General features: G+C 42.3%; 1 protein-coding gene across 2 annotated transcripts in view; it reads right to left on the bottom strand.

Moving 5' to 3' along the window:
• Window positions 1-2454: 2454 nt before the first annotated feature.
• Window positions 2455-18208, bottom strand: part of LOC149341283 (anoctamin-8-like) — a 37243-nt gene continuing 21489 nt past the window's right edge. For both annotated transcript variants that reach the window (XM_089543294.1, XM_089543296.1), the window contains exons 12-17: window positions 15245-15372; window positions 14373-14463; window positions 12299-12496; window positions 10499-10630; window positions 6892-7002; window positions 2455-6231 (exon numbers count right to left, since the gene is read on the bottom strand). In XM_089543294.1, the coding sequence (XP_089399420.1) occupies window positions 6019-6231; window positions 6892-7002; window positions 10499-10630; window positions 12299-12496; window positions 14373-14463; window positions 15245-15372 (873 nt within the window). In that variant the 3' untranslated portion in view covers window positions 2455-6018. The remainder of the gene's footprint in view (window positions 6232-6891; window positions 7003-10498; window positions 10631-12298; window positions 12497-14372; window positions 14464-15244; window positions 15373-18208) is intronic.

Below are 18208 nucleotides of genomic sequence, written 5' to 3'. Positions count from 1 at the left end.
AATTGGCGCAGCATTCCCACCACTGTAAATTTTAAACACAGAAGCAAGATTTTGATTTAGGCTCTTGATTTTTTTTAAAGTCAGAAGTTGTAAAAAAATACAAAGGCTGAATATTTCAACACTTAATTTTTAGAAATCAGCTGCTCTTTAAAGGGGCTCTGAAAAGGGTTCTCAATGAAGGTGCGGTATTCCTGGGATGTTAAAGGATGTCGCTTCGTGAATATCCTCCAGAAAGAATGTTTTTTTAATGCCTTTTGTAGAAGCTGAAATATCTATAGTTAAATCTTTCAGCGTCTTCTCGCCTTTCCCTCTTCTCTTGTTGTCACTTTTAGCACGCTCAAAGGTCGGTGCTCCTCCGCTGGCTGCCAACACAACACGGCTGACTGGCTAAAGCCATGGTAGCTGCGTGACGTCCGAAAGACTCTAACCAATGGCCATCTCTGAACAGAAACACGCAGGAGCATGAGACAAATGAGGGCTCGAGTAAGAAAAAGTCGCCAAAAAGGGATCACCAACTTTTGAGCGCGATTGTGGGTTCCCTGCTGAGTGTAGAAGTGTATTATTTGGCTAAGGTGTTTGTGACGACAAAATGCACTGATTGAGCGAGTTTATGTACTCTCTTCAGAAGGTGTTCCATAGCCCTTTTAATGAAATCTTGTTCAAGAGTTTGTAAATACACAAGTTTGACTGTTCGGACCAATCAAAATTGGCTGATCCAAATCCCACTGTGCATGAAATCAATACATTGGTTACAAGAACTTTGTGAAATCTTTATGTATAAAAATATATTAAGAAAATTACTGGTTCTAATTTCGTCTTGTTTCAATACTCCAACAAGCATAGTTAATTTATTTCTGAAGTTTTTCCATTACAAGGTTTCAAAGCTGTTTGCAATTATACCTTTAAGTTGTGAAATTTTGGTACTTTCAAAATACTTAGTAAAATTCAAGAGCATAAATCAAAATTACGCTTCCCATCTGTTGCTACAGTTTAACCGTTCTTTTTTAAACTAATTCCATGCAGGCTAGTCAAGCAGCAGTCAATGAAAAACCACTGCTTTGTTCCTATATATCTGGATAGGAGCACTCAAGCTAAAGCTGTATGGTGAAATGTGAGCCTTACAGTTAGAAGAGAAAGAATGAAATGAAACAGCGTGTAGTCTTGCAATACAATAAATAAATAGTAGCAAGCAACATTAGCCCAATAATTAGAAAGATTGCAAACAATCCCAAAGCTTCCTGTCTGAATATCTACGTTTGACAGACAGATAAAGCTGCAGGGTGTATAAGTGAGGCTGATTGTGCTCTCGGTGAATAGGAGGGATGACAACAGCATGGCAGTAAACAGGCCATGTGACATGTTCAAAACAAGGAATGCATGTATAGTGCAGATTTCAACCAGTTAGTCTCAAACAAATAAGAAAAAGAGTTCTCATTCAGCCACATACACTACAGTGACCACTAAGGTCACAACCAACAGCCAAGCTCCAAAGAGGGATTGCAGATTCTTACAGTGAGTCGCGAGATTTCCTCTTGTTGTTGCCATTAATAGCCTTTTCCTGCAGCTATGTGTCGCTATAAGATTGAGCAAAAAGCGGTGACATTGCCATTAACACGTCACCTTAAACATCTGGACTGGATCTACAGTTCTAAACAAAACTATAAAAGCTGGAATCTGCCTGTCGTCAGTTTACCATGACCACATGGTCTCTTTTGCATCTTCGTGGAAGTCTTGAAAATGAGCAATTCTAATTTAAGCCTGAGTGAATTGTCATCAAGACATTCACTGCAAGAAATTGAGCAACAAAAACAATAAAAAAGAGTAAACACAATTACTGTGCTCCTCCTTTCTCACATGATAATATGGAACCTTGAGAACACTAGCCTGGAATACATCAAAATGTCGGTTAATACTGATTTAAATATAGATACACAGCAACAGGAGCATACAAGCATACACTGACTACTGCTACCTCAAGTGCTCCAGTAAAGACCTCTAGTTTGCAATTTATCAACTATGTACTAATGAGTGTAGTTCGTTCTCTGCACCAAGTTCAAGCAAGATACATAAGTAATTAATGCTGCCAGATAGAGTTGAAGACTACTATTTAGGTTCACAGCTGACGTCTTGGAAATTTTTTTTTCCCACCAGAAGAGCAAAATACAGGACTAAGTAACAACCACAGAAACTACTTAAGCCATAAAAAAAAAACTTCCCCACAGAAAGGTGCACCAACTCTGAAAATATATATATGCACATGACTAGAGTTTTGTGCAGGCACCTGTGATGGTTCTTTATAAAAACAGGACCAGGGCACATAGCCACCTTTTGGAGCCACCAGTTATGCCACCCACGACAAACAGCATTTACCTTGGCTGTAATTTAAAACTTGCTCATGACTGCTGCTGTGGCACTGTTTGAGATATACCACATCGAAGAGTAACAAAGCCACCCTGCACAAAGTCAACCCTGTTTTTCAGCACTCATTAATGGTACACACAAGCAAACAACAGGCTGCAAGTCAAAGCAAAAGCCGGCAGCACAAGACACAATCACTCATGATATGGATTTGTTGGCATTGCAATAGTTAAGGGAGAAAGTCATCGTCATCATCAACTCACTGCATCAAAGATTTGCAGGTATCAGCTCTAGCACAGTCCTGAAGCGCTAGCTGTTATGCTCACACTTTTATGACAACATCAACAAAGAATGGATCAAGGTTGATGACACCAAACGAAAGTGAAAGACTCTCTAGAAACTGCAGTGCTGTTACCTCTTGCACACTGTAGCAAGCAACAGTATGCTGTAACAAAAGTATGCCACGAGATAGCTGAGTTAATTTTTGAGCACGTGGCTACAGATATGACCGCTAACTGTAAAGCATGCACATGCTCTCCAACCTGGTATTGTTTTTCATCTAGCAAAATGGTAAACCTACAGAAAAACATTAGGAGTGAAAGACTGAAACTCATCAGCTGATCATTCTCCCTGCCTTGTTTTGTACAGAAATATTATACAGCCAGTTCTCGTACTCAAGAACCCTCTCAATTACCGTATATTGCCACGTATAAGTCGATGTTTTTTGTAAAATGTCCTTCCAAAGTTGGGGGGTCGACTTATAATCAGAGCCAACGTATATGCGGAGTCTTGAAGTCGGCCTATATGCGGGGTCAAAAGTAATTTCGACCGAGTCGCGGATAATATCACGCCCCGTGCACTCGTAATTCCATAATAGTTGTCAGACACGGTGTGAAAGTGGATCTGCTTAAAAAAACTTGAATTTAATTGAGATATGCACCAAAGGTTTATTTTAATATGATAGCAACTTGTTATTGACAAACCAGCGGCAGCAGTGGCTGATGATCGCGACTGTGTCCTCACAAGCGACGAAGAGTGAGAGATGTCTCTTGAACGAATAAATGTTTCTTTATGACTCGGCCTTCTGAAAAACTTTTTGGGCGAGCTAGGACCACAGGGTGCGGCAGCGTTGACTTAAATTCGTTGTCTAACTTTTTTAGCCCAAAGGGGGTCGCGAGTTGGGGGGTCGACTTATAATCGGAGTCGACTTATAATCGGCAATATACGGTATGTTGCAAATAAGATAATATCCTATGCAAATTCCAGCAACGTGTTGAGTTCTTCTTTTAGCCAGAAAAGCTGCTGTAATTCCTAATGCTCAATTTTTACACACACCATTATGCAATTTTTACGCAAGCTTCTTAGTCTACCAGTTGTTAGACTGCTTGTTACTACACCTCGAAGAAATACGGACAATTTGAAATGTGACTGGATAGCTAAAGTGTTGGCTTTTAACTGCGAAGCTAATCATAAACATTTTTGGATGAGCAGTGGCTCTCGCACATTTATGAAACAAGACTGACAAAGTGTGTGTAACGTCAGGCTGAAAATGTGCACCGGTGAAGTCCTTAGTCCCATCTCCCACACATTTTAATGGCCTTGGTTTTGCGACTGCTCTTTAATTTAACATTATTTACAGACCTCGCAGCTAGCAATGCCTGTAATGTCCAGTCCTTTTGTGCATCTTGATTCAACTCTCATTTAATGTTTCACAGCTTTTAGGCACTACAACTAAGATGACAGATAGGCCCCTGCCGACACAGTCTACCACGTTACTGCTGCTAGTACACTCCTTTACCTCAAGAGCATCAATGAACTGGCCACTGTACACAATGATGGGTTTGAAGCAACAGTAGGACTGGCGGAATGCCAAATCAGTACCTGGCTCCATTCAAGCATTCACTACCTCGGTAACGTGTAAGCAGTTGTAGTCTTCAAGCTTGCACAAAGAGTTGGCATGCTCTCGCACTCACCGGTGAGAACCTGCTTCGTTGTAAGAGTAACTAGTTAGTTTTGGAACTACGGCAGGAAAGAAGTCACGCCACACATTTACTTTCAAGACAGCCCACTACAGTGAACTGCACCGTTAAGGTGTCTTGGTTTTTATCTGAACTGAAAGCTGATCTATCCATCTTTATCACAGTAGACAAACAGCAAACATATTCCCATTAAAATGCACTTTGTGCAACAACATTAACATATTGCAGTTTCAGGTGGAGCTTACGATTAATGACGATGCAGCCAAACAGCATGCCTAATCATGCCGTCCTTCAAGAAAGCCAGCCTGGCACTTCAGCAAGGCAAGGCACAGAGGATAAAGACATTCCTCAAGAGATCTGATGGCTGTTTGCAGAGTCACACTGTGTATTATGCAATAGCCAATAATGAACACAGCCACTTGAAGTCACAAAACACTGCAAGGGATAAAGACAATGAAACGATTAAGCGAAACCTGGAGTCTGTGCACCTGTGATTTCCGTTATGTTTGTCACGTGGTTGCACTCAGGTTTGACATTGAGGTTGCTCAATGCAACAGATGGGATTAGCCTAGCACTACAAGGATGGCAAAGTGCAACACTGCAACGAGTAAATACCACACCTCACTCCAGATCAAAAGCATGTATACTGGAGTTAAGGGTCATAAGCCCCACAGTTCGGATTACATTAAACCGTGGAATCTCTGAACTTAAATTCAGAGCTTCCTCAAAGAGAGTGTACGTGTTTTGATACCACTGAAATATTACTCACACTGGCAAGCACCAAAGCAAGAACCTTTCGCTATGCAAACAAAGGATCACAGCAACGGCTCAACTACACTAAGCTGATATATGAGATAAAACTGCGCCACTTCACCAACCGGTGTAAAACTTCGGTATTGCAGGCACATACCGTTCTGCCCTGGACGTTGTGGCAAACCGAAGAGAGCAAGCTGTAAACTTGCATTACACAACTGCAAATGTGCACTTGAGCTACAAGCGTTATCATCATCATCAGTTGCTGACCTTTTCCCCTTACAATTCCCTTAACAAAAGGGGGCAAAGTAAAGGTGTCGTTGCAGTGACCATGTGCTATACTCATGCTACATGGGCTGGAGGAATTACACTAAGTGCCTGATGCCTCAAGTTTGCCGGTTCCATTATTTTTTGAGCTGGTCGTGCACATCAAGACTTAGTGTCATTATACACCCTGATAATGATAAGCCCAGAAAGTACTTGAAAGTATTCACCAGAACATAAAACTCCGCTCAAAGGCCGAAATATCATAATATTGTTCAAACCCAAAATTAAAATTATTGCACAGAAAATGGCACTGTTTTAGCTAGATAAGTTAAAAAAAAGAAGCACTAGGTCAGCCTGCGGGCCAAGAAGTCACCTTCGTTGCGTGGAGTTCACAAATGTACATGCTCCAATAAGGGCGACGTTGGTGAACTGTGAAACTTCGCAACGTTGAGGAATTCGCTACATGGAGGTTCATGACATCCAGGCATCCAGCTTTAAAATATGCCTTTTACCCCCCTAAGTAACGCGAGTACCTTGTTTGCTAAGCAAATGCTGCAAAGACAGATGTTACCGAGTTCGCTCACGTAAAGCTATGCAAGCGGCGTCAGACCAAGACATCAGGCACCTAATGCCTCCCTATGCCAGCGCGACATGGCCACTGCTACTGCTGGGATGTGGGCATGGTGCGCCGCCTCTGCCTTGGCTTGGCGACGGGCATCCGGAGAAGGCGTCCCACCCAGCCAGGCAGGGTGCCCGGCTGGCTGGCTGCGTCCAGCTCACTGCTGCTCAACGGATCCCAAAGGCAGCGGTGCTCAGGGGTGAGGAAATCCTCAGACGTGCAAGTGCCCCTCGTTGCGGTGGTCAGCTTGGCGTCCTGGCATAGATGTGCATAGGATGCTGCAGTCGAACCTCAGCCTCTCTAAACTGATGTAGCATCGAAAGCGAACACATATTCCTCATGCTCCATGTTTGTAGCATAAATGAGGAGACAGAATCATAGGTGTGCATATGTCTCTCCATAAGGGGGTGCCAAAGTTCATGGTAGCACCCGTTCATGTCTTTCAGGTAGCAAAGAACAATAAAGAATTTGCACCCCCATCCCTACGTCTACTGGGGGAGGCACTGTCCCCCTTGCCTCCCTATGAGCATGCCTATGGATGAAATGGGATCAACTAATTTATAATCAGGCTCATGCAAAAGCTGCTTAAGCGTGAAATATGCTACTCTGTTTGAATGTGCTGATAGAGTAAGCATGTATATTTCTTTTGCCCCCTACTCTGAGTACCATGAACAAATATGGAAAGGCTGCTCATACAAGCCTGTAAAATGCGCAATTCTTTTTTGCAGGATAGCAACTCAAATGTTTTGAGGACAGAACAACAGATGAACAACATGTTACTACACACTTCCGCATGCCAAAGTGCATACTGATTGATCCTTTTTACTTTGCAAGCATGTGTAACACTACCCTTTTTTCGAATAGGGCACAGAATTCTGTCAGTTTTGCTTCATTCATTTCGAGGTAGCACAGTACCTTGGCAGCTTCCCTTCGGCGAAATTCTGTCTTGGCCATCTCGGTAGCCACCCACTCAGGAACATCAGGAATGGCATAAGCGATGGCAAACTTGATGCACAGGACCACATGCTGGAGAAGAAAATGACCGGCCACTTCAACACAAATACTAACTATGTAAGAAAAAGACCTAAAAAAGATCCTCAAAATAACTGCTCCATTAGCATATGATAAGTGTAGTAAACAAGTTGTTACCCTAAACAAAAGCTAGTTTGTTCTATACTAGTGCATCAAGATTTGTAAGCAGAACCCCTCACAATACGCTTTAAACTGGGCAGTAGAAAAAAACACATCTGCAAAAGAAATATTTGCACATAGTGCTAAGCATTAGAAACCTATCGCACCAGCATTAATTTCAATTTATTGGATACCAACACGACGGCAGTGGTCTGCATTGCATACACCTCAGGCTCCTCAGACAAGTCCTAGCTGCTTCTTGCTGTTGATGAAATTTGCAGAGAGTTATCAACAATAATGCTGAAGATAAGGTGCTCGTTCCATTCTCTCTCTACTTTTCTTTATCTCAGTGATGCTGCACTGAATTGGCAGGCAGCCAGCTGCCAGTCAGCATTAGTGCCTAATCTCGAGGGTTTCTATAGGCATCTTGCAAATTGAGTTTCAAATCATCATCGCCGTCGTCAGCCTGACTACGCCCACTGCAGGGCAAAGGCCTCTTCCATGTCTCTCCAATTAACCCTGTCCCTCGCCAGCTGCAGCCACCGTACCCCCGAAATTTCTTAATCTCATCCGCCCGCCTTACTTTCTGCTGCCCCCACCCCCCGCATGTTGCCTTCTCTTGGAATCCACTCTTTGCCTTCGCATTACATGCCCTGCCCAAGCCCACTTCTTCCTCTTGATTTCAACTAGGATGTCATTAACCCACGTTTGTTCCCTCGCCCACTCTGCCCGCTTCCGATCTTCCGACAACAATGATGTTCTCTGAACGCTTGCAGTATCAAGCAAAACATCAAGCCATGCAGATCCTCTAAACGTCAAGACTGAAGGTCCAACATGGTCAGAATTATAAGAAAACAAGCAATCAAATGCTATAATTGACTGCTCTGATCATGCATATACACATTGCCAGCATTGATGATGATGATATACGTCGATATGGTGTTGTGTTCTTTCATATACAAAACTTCTATCAACATGAGTCAGAAAGAAAGCATGCCACCGCACTAGACAGTGAAGGCCATTTTTTTTTTCTGCCCATTTTTACTGCAACGCCCCTATTTTCACATTTGCATCTCGAAGCAACATGTTAACATGTTTTTTACCCTGAAAAAAAATCAAGCTGTTTCGTTAGCATCACATGTAACATTTTTCTATGTATATTAGCATTGTTACTGTTGTGCAATACTTGTCTATGTTGCTGCTCATTTCTTTGTAGTTTAGAATTAAAGGTGCACTGAAGAGGAATCTGAACTCGTCTTTTTGCCATGGGAACTCGATCTACACGTTCCGAGCATTCTTAAAAGCTGCGAATTATTGCCCTGTGTGGCCGATTTCCCTAATTAAATCGAATTAACGCCCGGCTCCCGCCTTTTTTTTTTAATTCTCCCCGTACGGTGGGCGGAGTCGACCAACGCGTGGAGTGCCTTTCACGCAGTCCCGTGGCGGCTTGCGGCTCTGCCATCGGCGGAGTAATACGTAGTAATTTGTAGGAGCAAGTAGTCCGCGCGTATTTTTATTTCTGCGGGCTTATTTTGCAGCTATATTATCTGCGAATGAAACTATTTATTCATGGAAACCTAAAAAACAGAATAAAGCGAAAGCAAAGCCTCCACGGGACTGGGTGAAAGGCGCTCCACGCGTTGGTCGTCTCCGCCCACCGTATGGGGAGAATTAAAAAAATAAAGGCGGGAGCCAGACGTTAATTCGATTTCATAAGGGAAATCGGCCACACAGGGCAATAAGTCGAAGTTTTTAAGAATGCTTGGAACGTGTAGATCGAGTTCCCGCGGCAAAAAGACGAGTTCAGATTCCTCTTCAGTGCACCTTTAATCTATGGAGGGTCCAGTAACAGACTCCTGACTTTGGGACCCTCTCCTATATAATGAGTTATAAGCACACATCTTGCATGACCTCAATAAATTCTTATTTGATTTGATTTGAAGAAAAAGTGGACAGCAATATATCAAGTGAGAACATAATATGCATGAAAATGAGTGGACATTTTTCCAGGAGTGCAATGGGGCATCAGTGGCATCACTGTGGCATCAGTTTCATAGCAAGTTTAAAAATTACACCCTGGCGACAATGGTGCGATGTGCATGGCGCCACCACAACAGCTTTGATATAGGCGCTCACATCCTTCAGTCATGGGTGATTGACGCTGTATGTTCTTGGCTGAGAAAGAGTTAACCTTAGAAGCAGCTAGGCATGATTTCAGATCATATGCACTTTGGTCAAATGTTTTAGGAGAATCTCCCAAGGTGGAGCAGGTTTGTAATAAAGGAGCAATTACTCATTCACATCCACCCAAGCGCAGCCAAACGGCTACAAAGGAAAGCTAAACAACTTTCTCAGAAACTTCCTTCCTTTCCTTTGAAGCCGTTTGGCTGCACTTGGGTGGATGTCAGTAATTACTCCTTTATAACATATGCACTTTGTGAGCATTTTATAATTGATTTGATTTCTTCAGTACAGCAATTATCTTCCTGGTGAGTAGCAGAGCGCTGAAATGAAATGGTGAGCACAGCCAGCACAGTTATCTTTCCTCAGTGCTTTAATATGTGAGATCTGTTTGCTTTTTTCTACGGTCACTAACTGACCTCAGAAAAGAAGCTATCCAATATCAGCAATGAGGCATTTTCATCCAGATCAGATCACTGACATGGAGATGCTACAGCTGCCTCTTGCTTGAAGCCATGACTTCAAAATTGGTAAAAGAGAAAATTTAAAGGAAGAGTGCAATGTTAGGACACAAAGAGGGTTCAGTGATCAAGCACAAACTCCATAAGCTTGTGAAGGGTATCACGAGCTACAATTCCCCACTTTATTTCAAAGCAATGCAGTCAGTTCCCAAATGCTTGGCAGTTTCAAACAGCTTGCCAAGTGGCTTTGCGCAATCTTTACAATAATGAGAATGCTTCCCTAGTGAAAAGATGAAAACGAATGGAAACAAAGGCACAGATAGTGGAAGAAAAGGATAAAAAAAAAAACTAATCAGAGAAACTTATGATTGCTTATGTGTGAGAATGTGAAAGCATTAAAGAGTGAGTCATGCTACATTGCAGACTGACTGAGTCATGACTATGACTACGAGGCACGACTATGCATACTTTGTACAAACTCTATATACACCTTTCTTTAATTATGTTACTTGTAAAGTGCTCAGTAATGACACATTGCAGAACGACTATGGGTCATAGGTATAAGTGATTGCCTTCATAGGTCATAGTAAGTTACGTTTCATCATTCATGACTACACATGTTCGCTTACATGTGTTGTGACATCGTACATCGATGTACCGCATCAACTGAATTTCGTGCCATAGACAGCAGCGGACGGCCTTTGTGCTAATGGGATATATACTAATGCTTTCGCATTAAAAGAGCTCACCTCTAGAACCACAAGCCCAAGCAAGACCTCAAGGGGACTGAGTGAAGGCCAGAGGCGCTGCACTTGACCCAGGGTGCCCATCAGTGCACAGTTGACGACCACTGCCAGCACACCCATGGCCTCCATGGCCACCTATACAAAAACATGCACTATGACTGTAAATGATGCTTAGCAAGATAAAATGCCTAAATGGCCCCAGTATATCAAACCAGCTTGTGGCAACATTTCTAGCAGCACCTTATCACACAAGGCCACATATAAGATAAGTGTGATGGGACCTTGTAATTGAATCTCCTCATTTATTGGAAGCCCAGCTTAACTACAGACACCAAATATTTTTTTGCGAGCTTTCTTCTTTCAAACGATGCATTATACTTTAGAATACACGGATCACTACGTGGTATTCGCCTACAACCACTAAATAATTTATAACTGAATTTCTTCTTTCATGCTATTTTGGTTTCAGTTTCATCAACCGAATGATGGCCGTGACATGTAGTTCATATACTTAGGTCCCATGAGGCACGAGAAAAATGACAATATAACTGCCGATATGTCATTTGTTGTCATTGCAGTTCTTGAGGCAGGCTGGTTTATGTGTTGCAGCTTATTAAAACCATGTTTCAGCACTTACATTTCAGGTATTTTCGGGCCTCATGTGACCTAAGTGTGAACTACACGTCGCAGCCATCGTTCGGTTGACGAAACTGAAACTGAAACAGCATGAGATAAGAAATTCAATTATAAATTATTTGGCGGACGTAGGCAAACACCACCTGGTGATCTATGTACTCCAATGTGTAACACATAATTTGAAAGAAGAAAACATGCAACAAAAATTATGTGTCTATAGTCCTTTAAAAGAAGCATCTCAAACATCACATCCCATCAGGTTTCTAGTCTATAAAAACTCCGTTTTCAGTGAAAGTAGTGTTTTTGTCAATAGAATGTGGTTATCTGTCAACACAGACCAATTTCATTATGTCCTCAAGGTTGCTTTAAGAGCAGGGTTTGTCTTAAAGGTAGTTTTCTACCTTTACCTATGAGGTAATGATATAAGAAAAGTGAGTCTAATCAATAACAGCACGTTACTAATTCCACAACGTTGCTATAATTTCATAAAACAGTTCTTTACTGCAAACATTACAATGTTTGCAGCACAGCGATTACATCTGCAAAGCATACGAGGGCGTAAACTATGAAAGAAACACTGAGTATCACATGACACATTCTCTGCCATATATATATTGCCAATAATGCCATATATATATTGCCTTTACACACGTGAAATGGCCTATACGCCGCCGCAGGTCACACTAGCTAATCGAACCAGCCAATTTCATGAGTATGTTGCAGAAATTAGAGATGAGCAGGAAAAAATGACTGGTGGTTTAGCATTGCTAAGCATGAAATATATTGTGCGAAAGCCCAGTTTTTTGCAAGTGGACACCACTGCCACATACCTCAAACCTCAAGTGAGGCGCCTACTGACCCAGGGGAGCCAGTTATGCACCTTTCCTTTCCTCCAAAGCAATGGAGTGTAAACCTTGCGCTGGAAGGAAAGGCACATGACTGTTCACTCCGCAGATGGACTCACGCGTCTTCGGCTGGACAATAGCTAGCGGTCTTGCACAGCAGCCTTTGAAGCTGATCTGTTCGCGCCAACTCCAAGTTGTGGATACTGATGCGATTTCTTTTTCTGCCTCCTTTTCCTATGCTCTCGAGGTGCACGTACAAGATGTGACTTTGAAAGGCTCTAAACCTCCAAATTAGTGGTTTTGCAGTAGACATTGTGCCCACCTGCCAAGTGCCGATGCTGTTGGCCTGTTGGGCAAAAGGGCGTTGGAAGACAAAGCAGAGCTTGAAGGCATCGCTGCGCACTTCGACCAGGTTGTTCAGCAGGGCACACAGGGCAGCCCAGGGGAACGCCGAAGAGAAGAGGGTTACATGACCAAACTGGATGAACATCTCCAGGTAATCCTCAAAGGTGCCTTCGTACTATGTCCCATAGAAGAAAGAAGAGAAGCCTGTCTCATAAGCCATCCACAAGAACTCAAACATTACATAACACCCAAAAGCTTTTGCGGGCATTCACAAAGAAAGGCCATGCAATGAGTTCAAATGTTATAGAAAAATGAAGGAGGGAGAAGACTGAACTGGGCTTTTTAAAAGGCAGCGAGAGTTGGAAAACATGACCCAGGCAGTTTGAATTGCTAACTCTAAAAATAACCATGAAAGAAACAATTTATGCAGCCACCACTTAAGCAGCCAGTCAAAAAAATGTGAAAAGCCCAACTGGCTCAACTATATATTAGGAAAAAGGTCTAGGACAACCAAAAGCTAGCAGGCAAGACAAGATTGACTTCTTAATAGCTTCAATTCTTGACAAGATCGAAAGTAAGAAAACTACAACCATGACACTGCCCAGGCCAGTATCCTCCAATTTCAACTTGTATATGCAGAAACCACTACTGAAGGGAAGCACACAGGCTCTGGTCAATTTGCGATGCCACTGTAGCCTGATAAAAGCCACCGATTAAACAGCAAGAAATGGTACACATGTGCTGCCTGGTAGATAGATTCCCCAGCATGCATCTTCTGATAAGCAGCTGCCAGATATGCTTTCATGAAGGACATTGCATGCAAAAAAACACTGCATGCACAAATTTTTGTACTGACACATCCTACTAACAGTGAAGACACAGTGGTAGATCATGTTTTCTTTCATATGGTTAAAGGGGCTCAGAAACACACAATCTTAGTTGACTGTTTCGCCAGTTGATCGCATACAGTGAGTTATAATGGTGCTATTGGCATCGGTAATACCGCATATATTCCGTTTCTTAATATTTTAATGTCCTCCCAAAAACAAATTCATGGCTCTGATGGTGTCGCCACACAGTGGCGGGTTTTAGCAGCGGATATGACATCACCTGGCGCGAGCTGATGATTGGACAAACAGTAAATATACTACAAATTGTGCGAATAAATAGAGAAACATTTTGTCACCTGTCTGCATTTTATATTAGATCAACAAAAACAACTTTTTTGCCTTAGATAAAAGCCCTGCAAAGCAAGTAAAATAAAAATACACCACCAGGGGCTCTGGCGTGGAAACGACGCTGCCAGTCTCAGCAAGAACGAGTAACAGAGAGCAGGCAACCGTGGAGTGCAAACTTCCGCGACGTGCTCTGGCAGGCTGGTTTGATTGGTTGTGCCAGGTGCCGTCATTGGGAGAGCGAAATAGGAGTGGGAAGCCCCGCCAAAATCGAGTTGAGGGCAGCGTTTTGTTTGCTTGTATTTTGAAATTTCTTCATTGAATAACTCCCATTCCTGTGCATCGATTCCTGTAATTCTTTTTAAGTCAGCATCTGTGTGACATAAAAAATCCACCTGAAGTATAGCCGGTATCCCCCCAAGCAGTGTTTCACAGCCCCTTTAAGGCTTTTGTAGCATTTACTACCAATGTACAAGGTAAAACTTGATTTGTGTCCAAAAAAAAGTGTTATACATGCTACGACTACTACTGCTGTCACTGATAAATGAAGCTGAACTGTCAAAACAAACAAACTCACAACTTCAAATATTTAGGTCAGTCTTCAAGATAAAAAAGAAAGCACTCACTGCATGCCATAAGCAAATTGAGCAATGCCATGGCTTAAGGGTCATGAAACAAGATTGCATTATTCTTGTTTGCATTTATATTGTTTCATCCATGATTCATTTATCTGTAACAATCCATCCTTCATGGCAACACCTTGTACATAAATGCTTTACTTGAGAAAGGGTGCACATTTACAGATGCCCTAACAATAGATGTCACAAACAAATAGTGTTTAAAGCCCATATTTTGTGCTGTGAAGTGGGGACTCACCTTAAACATGGCACACTCTATTTCACCCTGGCTCAACTTGGGCGGTGATGCACTGGGGGTACCTGGACTTTCCTCAGGTGTTGTGCTGGAACTGAAACACAGGCACCAAATGAACTAACAGCCATGACAGCTAGCCTTCTCACAACTCTGCCAAAGCACAAAGGCTGCACTGAATTAGGACAGTGGATGACAGTAGAAGCATGGAGCAGAGAACAAATGCAAGTTGATGCTTGTGCTGAAAAATGAACAGAATTTTAAACTTGGGCAGGATATGGAAACATACAACAACTGTAAAGGGAATGTAGCTGATGGCAGCACAGAACAAAGCAGAGTGATGAGGTTAGAAGCCTGCAGGAAAAAGGTGACTGTGAATGGTTCATGACAATGGCAACTGGATGTTACTGGTCTTTAGTCCTGCAATGGGCTTTACTCAGCCACCAATCACGATGATGAAACGATGCACAAATGGCAGCTCCAGTCAACCAGAATGTAGCATTCACACTTTTGCATCCGATGTGGGTGGTTACGTGAGCACTAGTTCTTCCTTACCGATAATCAAAACAATCTGACTTATGTGAGCCAAAGAGAACAACCTAAAACATTAACAAACAAAACATTACCAATTATCTCCTCACCATATTTCAATGTGTCCAATAAAGAATTATGGAAAGCACAGGGGAGGTTCATATCAAACGTCAAATGCTTCGAAGTACAAAACAGGTGCACATTTTAAATTTATGAAACCTTGTTTTCAAGATCATGCAAAACATGCAGAGAGCATCAAGCAAGATGCTTTTCACATTCTTCAGCTGCTCATGATTTACTTCCATGATCTTAGTTTTTACTTCACAAGTGTTGAAAATGAATTGAACCTTGATGAAGACTCATCACTGTTGCTCAACTCCAGGCATGCCAAGTGAAGCCGCTCCACCAAGAATGGTATGACGCTCTCCTTGATGTTGCCCAGGACTTGGCGTGTGATCAACAGCGTTGCAAGTTGCTACAGCACAGAGGAAGAGACAATGTCCACTGTCAGCTCAAGCTGCGATAATGGCAGAAAGAACTGAGCATCAATCCCAGCCCCTCACTACAATGGAACATATATGCTCAGTTGCAAATGGCCCGATGACAGAGAAATATAAGTGTGAAACACACAAACAAATGCATAATCTGTGTATGACTACATCCACAGCCTATTTGTACTCACTATATACATACCTCTCCTCTTTCTTCTTACTTTGCAGTAAACTGAAGCAACAGACACTCTGCTGCGTCCATACTATTCCAAACGAACCTGACTATACCTCTGTTCAAAGCCAAAGTATTTGAGTATGCTTTGAACAGAGGTATAGTCAGGTTCGTTTGGAATAGTATGGAGCCAAAGTATTTGAGTATGCAGACTCAACTGAAATTGCCTGAAATATATGTAAATTTATTGACGGGGAAGGTCAGAGACAAATATGGATTTTGCTCCTCTGAAACACTGCCTTCATAAGCCAACACCCTGCGATACACTTGGTAGCCAGTGCATACATATAAACATACTATGTTAAACAAACTACCTCAGTTTATACAGATAGAATAGACACTGTAAATAGTAGCCATGTCACTTTTGCTAATGCTAATAAGGATTTTGTAAGCTAAAGACAACCATCGAAGTGCCAGACACGTAACGTAACTTCATATTTTCAGATATGAGGCTAACACAAAGTGATCAGGCAGATTCAATGAAAGGAAATTTTCAAAATAACACACAAATCTTCCTTTCACTGTGAGGCTGGGGAGGAATGAGTCAACAGCACAGATTCTTCCACAGAGAAAGTGAAGGAACAAATTCAATTTTTAAGAGCCCATTTTTCAGCAACTTATTAGGTAAAAAAGTGCTGACAGAAGCAAAACACTGTAATAAATAGCATGCAGCAGCAAGAATAATAACAAATCTGGAAATGTTTCTGCAATCCATTTAACTACAATGATAAGATGACAAACCAGTGTATTTTTTCCCCTTCAGTGTAGGATGTGTTCCCAGGTTCGTGTATAGGCAATCACTATTTAAGTGCTGTACTAGAGGCCACCTCTTAAAAAACAAAAACAAAAAATGATGTTTGTTTGTGTGTTTATTTATGGGGTTTAACGTCCCAAAGCGACTGAGACTATGAGAGACGCCGTAGTGAAGGGCTCCGGAAATTTCCCAAAAAGACTATGAGAGACGCCGTAGTGAAGGGCTCCGGAAATTTCGACCACCTGGGGTTGAGATCTCTAAAAGAATTATGAAGACTCACTGATGTGCAAAATTCTTTCTAGGAGACATATACAGAATGCATGGTAAGAGACATTCAGAATCATATTTATTAGCATGCCAAAATAATACAACACATGCATGTACAGCAGCACGTCCCGAAATTAAAAACAGTAATAAGACCTCCTTTATAAATGAAAAGACACTAGATGGATTAGCCAGCAACAGCATAACTAGGGAGTAATTAGCTGAAATGTAAATAATAAGGCAATAAAATAAACATGGCTGCATATTATACAAAATGTAGAAATTAAAAAACACCCTAGTACACCTAACAAAATGCACACTAGAGAGTGATAGTAAAAAAGAACAGAAAGAGAGCAGGAAGTACATATAAACACACAGTGAGCAACTGCAAAAATTCGAAGGACACTTAAGCTCTGCTTCAAGGGTATGACATGATCGCTTCGTATATTTAGTGAGCATCACGATTACTATGTGATGTAATTGAGAACATGAGTAAAATGCACATCTGTAACTGGAAATTATATTAGACACTTTTAGTCGGACGTACGCAGTGAGCTTGCGTACGCAACGACACCGCGGGTAACGAATGCGCATGCGCAGAACGCAACATATCTAGCCGCACGTTGCGGACGCCCGCCCGCTGTAAAGCATAGCGTAGCGTACGCAACGCGGGACGCTACGTGCTGTGTAGAGAACATGGCGGCGACCATCTCGCCCGCTTCGGACGATTTCACTTCGCCGCTGCTTTCTTCAATGCGATGGCTCGCTCTAAACTGGGCTGTTAGCTTTTATTTTGTCTACTCTCACCCACACGCCAAAATATTAGGGACAAATGCCCCTTGTTTTTCAGATAATGAGGCGATTTTTGACCTTTTAAGCCTAACTAACGTTGTGTACGTTTATCGTCATAGCAACCGCACCTGTCGAATAATTTTTTTTAGTCATGTGCCTACTTTTACACTTCATTAAACATTATACATTTTTTCCTCCATTGAAAACAGTAATATACTATTCATATTGTCAGAAACTGAAAAATGTTCAGCCGAGCGCTACAGCGCTTTCAGTGTTTCAGGACGGGGGTGTCCTTTACAGCGTACGGAACGTAGTGAGCGTTGCGTACGCAATGTCACTATGTACGCAGCAACTAAAAGTGTCTATTACTGAGCAGACTGCAAGGCGAACACAAAGAACATGCAGCAAACACAAGCTGCAACTAAGTGTGATCCTGCCAGGTGAGAAAACTGATTCGTTCAAGTCAAGGTCGCTGCACATGCTTGGCGTGACCATGGGCAGTGGCGAGCAGCAGCTCTGCCACATCTTTCACTGCATTTTCGCCGGCGATCATGCTGTTACAGCTTTGGTGTCGTGGCGCTCTGCGGCATGTCTTAGTGCAGGCAGTCGCCGCATGCTGGCACCACTACACTAATCATTTGCGCCACGCTGCCACGCCAGCCGACCAATCCAGAATTTTTTGCTCCAGTCAATGCTCACGCTTTTTCTGTGGCACGAGACCCTTAAGCTAGTGCTTAAAAATGAGAAATGGACAGTAATAGTAATAAAAACGGAAATG

This window comes from Amblyomma mixtum, chromosome 5 (genome assembly GCF_055824585.1).
Source record: "Amblyomma mixtum isolate Tamu chromosome 5, ASM5582458v1, whole genome shotgun sequence".
NCBI classification, from domain to species: Eukaryota; Metazoa; Arthropoda; class Arachnida; order Ixodida; family Ixodidae; genus Amblyomma; species Amblyomma mixtum.
Note: the sequence above shows the minus strand (reverse complement) of the source record. Positions and strands in the feature narration are given on the sequence as shown.